The 5,639-nt window shown below is 42.5% G+C and overlaps 1 protein-coding gene across 1 annotated transcript in view; it reads right to left on the bottom strand.

Moving 5' to 3' along the window:
* PHF12 (PHD finger protein 12) overlaps nucleotides 1-5,639 on the bottom strand; it is a 59,407-nt gene that overhangs the window by 17,197 nt on the left and 36,571 nt on the right. The window contains exons 4-5 of the mRNA XM_006165467.3: nucleotides 3,219-3,612; nucleotides 1,025-1,145 (exon numbers count right to left, since the gene is read on the bottom strand). Of these exons, the coding sequence (XP_006165529.1) occupies nucleotides 1,025-1,145; nucleotides 3,219-3,612 (515 nt within the window). The remainder of the gene's footprint in view (nucleotides 1-1,024; nucleotides 1,146-3,218; nucleotides 3,613-5,639) is intronic.

Raw genomic sequence — 5,639 nt, forward strand, 5'->3', positions numbered from 1 at the left:
CTACTGAGGGAAAACAGCCAGCTCTGCTCTGATCTTCTTACTCTTTAAAAGAAAGCAACTGCCTCATTTGAAAAAGCACTAGCAACCTTTCTAGTCTTAACTACAGCAAGAAAACATTTTCCTTCTGTAGAAAATACTCATCAGAACTGACAATCAGAGAAGGGTGTGCTGGAAAAATTACTCTAATATGTTTACTGAGCATTGCTTGAGGAAGGGGGCTTAAGCGAATGCTGATAACAGTTTGTAACTATAATACTCCTTGAGTCCCTGAGATGCACTAGAAGTCCGGTTTGTCCTGGCTCAGAGTCCTGTTTCTCTACCATCTAGTTAGTCCCCTACAGCTTTTGCTGTGGACCATCTCCACCCGCCATGAGAGAGAGACTGAGATGGGTGTCACCCCACATTGTGATCTTCCTGCTCAACCTCCCAGTTAGTAAGGATCAAAGGCACATGCCACCATTCCTGGCCTGGTAAGACTGCTTTGGGATGTGAACCTGGGCCTCACTTGCAGCCCAGGCTGAACATTTCTTTTTGGTAGTGATTTTCTCCTGTCACCTTGCTCTGATCATAATATGGTCCTTCAAATATATTAGGATGTCAGGAAAGTCATGATGTATTTTTCTATGCAAAAATGCATAGAAAAAAAAAAGTCACAATTTTCCCGACCACCCAATACCTAAGCCAATAAACCCAGCCTCAGTAACAGCAGTAGCTGGTAAATGAAATCCTACTTGAAGAAAACGGGTATCCCAGAGAAGATACAACTGGGGCAGCCTGGGGGCTTGGAGAAGTCATCCAGTCCAATGCACATTTAAGATGTAGTGTGGCATGTAGTGGCTTTCCTTCCACCTGAGGCTCTGGTCTTATTCGAGGCTCTGGTCAGTCAATTAGTCTCTGTGTATGCATGCCATCAGAATTTGGGTTGTCCACACTTAAATGTACATTGTGTGGAAGAGTGATGGCAGATAGAAAAGGTATCATATGCTGAAAATGAAGAAGAGCCCCCTGGTATGGAAGAAAATACCTGTTACACGTGAAGCAGACTTTGACAGGTAAGGGAACGAGACCATTGTGATCTAACTCATGCTGTGTCTTCTTAACATTTTTCCCTGTGGTTTCCTCCTTTCTTCTCCTCTTGCTAGAACCTAGAAAAGAAATTGTTGGTGCTGAACTATCCTGGCTTCAGAGTTCTTAGCCTGGGATATGAAAAATAACATTGAGTGAAAGATATAGATCTTAGCAAAATCATGTGCCACTGCCTAGCCTCGCCATGTATCTCTTTCTAAGGCCCCAGACCAATTTCAAGGGAGAAAATAAAAAAAAAAAACGAAAAGGGAAGGGTCCAAAAGGAGGTATGGTGGTTAAGTCACTGGACTCCTACATGGACAACTGAGGTTTGAGTCACAGACCTGGTGGCTTGCTTTCTCATTCCCCTCCTCCCAGTCTTCCCCCCACCAATTCTACTCAAATTCAAAAGTAACAGTGGTGAATAAAATTAAACAAAATAGTTAAGAAAAAAAAAGAATAAAAAGGGAGGAAAAAGAAGACTGAGACACAAGACAGAACCTTGATAAGTCACTTGTTCTATGGCAGAAACACGTCTCTTATTTAAACAGGAAGTGATCAGAAACCTAGGTTAGATAAAGGAACCTAAGGAATATAAATGTCCAAGTAAAACGTTGAACATGGACTATTCTGTGGAGGTGGCTGAGGAAAGATCACAAGTCTACTACATTTTTATGGAAATCATAAAAACTTTAATTCCATATACATCCTTCTTAAGCCTGCTAATTTTGCCTTTTCTAGTAAGAAAAAGATCCAGAGGTATCAAATAGAAGACATGACTTGATTAAAAGAGAACAAAAGGGCCAGTTGATGGCGTGGTAGTTAAGGTGGCTGGATCCCACATGGCCGACTTAGTGGTTCAAGTCCCAGACCTAGTGGCTTGAAAAACATGCTGGGTGCATGTGCATACGTGCCCAAAAATCCCAAGAGGAGAATGTAAGAGAAGAGACTGTGGTGTGGCCACCCCTCCAGGGGGTTTGCTTTCTTATGTTCCCTGCCCACCCCTCGGGCTAATGCACATGCCCTACAGAAAAAACAAATAAATACATAGGAAAAAAAAAACAAAAAAACAAAAAAACAATAAAAAGAATGGAGGGCAGTTTGGTAGTATATACCAAAACTATTGGGTTGGGGCCGGCAGGTGGTATGGTGGATAGGGCACTGGATTCCTACATGGCCGACCACAGTTCAAGTCCCGGACCTGAAGGTTTGTTTTCCTACTTTCCCTTTCTTGCTCTGTCTCTCTCTGTTCAAATTAAACAAATAATAATGATCATAATAAATGAAATAAAATAATCTTTAAAAATAAAACAATTCTTAGGTCGTTGGGAAAGTTATGATGCATTTTGCATAGAAAAATACGTCACGACTTTCCCAGTGACCTAATATAAATGGGCAGTTCTGATCCAATAATTCTATTAGGAATTTACCCTTCAGATACACTAACACATATTAATATATACATGTATATAATGATGCATTTACAAAGTTCGTTGTTGAAGTACTACCTGAAGAAAAGGTTAGTAACAACCTAAATGTACATTAATAAGAAAACAGGCAAATAAATCATGGCACATCTGTATAATGGACTATTATGCAACCATATAAAGAACCGAGGAAATCCTATATTCATATGCAAGACCTCTAGAGCATATTGTGTATGTATGGTGTAAAACAGTATACCTAGTAGACTGGGTAAGGAGAAATAATGAGCAACTCTGTATTTGCTTTATACACACAAAGAAATTCTAGAACGATACATAAGAACCAACCAGTGGATACCTATAAGGGGTAGGAAGGTGGAAACTAGAAATGGTAGCTATGGATAGGAAGAACTTTTTTTATTGTAAGCATTTTTAGTATTTTTGAAACATGTAAATGTAGTACTTTTTTTTTTTCCTCTTAAAGACACTGGGAAGGTGTGGAATGGAGTTTAGACTCAGAATATTGAAAATTGAATGAGCACAATAGATGAATCCTTCAAAGATCTCTCCAAGCAGCATGAGAAAGAACCTGAGACAGTGGTTATAACAACAGTGCCCCCCACCCCACCCCTCACCCTGCCCTCCCTCAAGCGGCACCGTTCTTTGGCTGGACAATGATTGGGGAAGCAGGGGAGGGTGGGGAGCGGATACGAAGATGGTTTGGCTAACCTGGTAGTGCAGTGGTACAGGTCAGTTCATTGGGCAACTGAAATTGGGTGGGGTTCCGCTCCATGGCAGCAGCAATCAGCAGTTCAAAGGGCCGCTTCAGCTGGGGCTGCACATAGTCCGGCTCTGCTGCTACTGGCTCCTCGTCCACATCAATGATGTCCTCGTCAACGTCGTTCTGCTCAGAGGTGGGGGTCTCCGTGCTGGCATTAGATGTGGGTGTGCCAGGTCGGCTGGCTCTCCTTTCCAGGATTCGGGCATGCGCAATGGCCTTGAGCTCAGTTTTGCTAGCGGATCTGTCCAAGAAGTCAGTGTCACTGCTGGGGGATGTAGTCCGTTTGCCAGATTTGTCCACCAGTCCATTGACATGGCCCAACTCCTTTTTCTGCTCTCGTTTCTGTGCAAAATAAACAGGTGGGCCCATCATGGAAAGTACCATAAAACAGAAAGAGATGGGTGCTGAAAGTCCTGCTAAATCACTAACCAAAATTAGGAATGTCCCTGACAAAACTATCCCAGCAGGGAATCACCAAACTGCACAGGAAGTTAGGAACAATTATACAAATTATCCTTCATTAACTCTTAACTCACCATATGACACACAACATCTATATATAAAGTACAGGGCAAAGGGCTAAAAAGGTACAGTAAGAATAAATTTAGTGAGACTAAATGAGAATAGTGAGAGTAACACAGTGAGAAACAACAAGATCACCGTAGTTTGCCTTGAAGCATGCGTCCTGATCTTCTAAAGGCTTCAAATTTAACTAGAATTCTAAAAATGATACCACTTAGAAGGAGAAGAAGCAGAAAAAAACTAAAAGTACTCAGTGGGACTGGATGACTGATAAGACATTTTCCTCTAGGACTCCAAATGCCAGGTTGTTGGGAAAGTCATGATGTATTTTTCATAGACAAATACTATAATCAGTGTCAGAAAAGAAATACGGTGGGGGCTAGCAGATGGCACAGTGGTTATGTTGCTGGACTCCCACATGGCCCAACATGGTTCAAGTCCCAGACCCAGTGGCTTGAAAATCAAACCAGGTGTGTGTGTGCCCAAGATCCCAAAAGGAAAAGGGATTGCAGTGTTGCCATGTCTCGGGGGGGGGGGGGATTCCTCTCTCCCTCTCACTGTCTCTGTCTCTTTCCTGGGTGACTGCACATGTCCTAAGGCAAAAACTTCTTTAAAAAAAGAGAAGAAAAAAAAAACAAAGAAAAGAAAAAGGAATACTATAATCCCTAGAAAGTAGTTCTGCTTCTAGAAAAACTGATGAAGAGGTAACAGAGCTTTGGAATGAGAGAGAATTTGGTTTAAATCCTGGCTCTGTCAATTCCTTTGAGTCTTTAGGAATGTTATTCTATAGTTTTGAGCCTCAGTTTTCTTTGTTTCTAAAATGGACCTCTCTACTGGCATCCTTGGGGAGCTGCATGGACTGAATAGAATAAGTAAACATCTGGCACATGATGGGCCTAACATAACATGTTAGTTCGTTTTCTCGACATCCTCTTTTCCCAGTTTCGCCTCTTCTCCCTTAGCTCCTCATCATCCTTTCAGGTCCAGCTTCATTGAATGCCTAATTTCTTTTTTCTCTTAATGTTTTCACCATAGGGCTGAGCTTGCTAGAGAGGGATAGTGAGAGGGAAAGTGAGAAATCACCCCCAGGTAGATGGCCACGTTGCAAGTCCTTCTCCTCCATTCTCCTCCTAGGATTTTGGGCACAGACACATATGCACTTTGTATGATCTTCAAGCTGAGTCCTAGGTCTATTGGCCACATGCGAGTCCAGCACCTTACCCATCACATCATCTGTTGGCCTGAAAGGCCTCTAGGCTGGTAGGTGCCTCTGTAAGTGTCTCTAATTGGCCTTGCTCTAATCTAATTAGGGATATACAAAAAAGACTGTAGAAGACAGAGAGGCTGGGGAATAGCCTGGCTTGGGACTTTAGGAGAAATCAGACTATAGTTTGGTTAGTGGTTGATTTGGCTTTGGCTTGCCCCCACCCCCTTTATTTTAATAATTACTTATTTATTTTGTATTTATTCATTCATTTATTTTAATTTGACGAAAGAGAGAGAGAGAGAGAGAGAGAGAAAGTAAACCACCAGATTTGGGACTCGAACCATGGTTGGCCACGTGGGAGTAACCAGCACTTGAACCACCATGCCACTTGCTGGTCCCCTGGCTTGCCTTTTTAAAAAATAATTATTTATTATTTTTCAATTTGACCAGAGAGAGTATGAGAGAGAGGAGGGACCAGCAGTTAGCGTAATGGTTATGTCGCTGGATTCCCACGTAGTCGACCGTGGTTTGAGTCCCAGACGAGGTGGCTTAAACTCAGGCCGGGTGCGTGTGCGTGCGTGCCCAAGATCCCGAGAGGAGAACAGAGGAGAAGGGATTGCGGCGTAGCCATCCCCCCTGG

The sequence above is a fragment of the Tupaia chinensis genome, unplaced genomic scaffold, assembly GCF_000334495.1.
Source record: "Tupaia chinensis unplaced genomic scaffold, TupChi_1.0 Scaffold143921_1, whole genome shotgun sequence".
NCBI classification, from domain to species: Eukaryota; Metazoa; Chordata; class Mammalia; order Scandentia; family Tupaiidae; genus Tupaia; species Tupaia belangeri.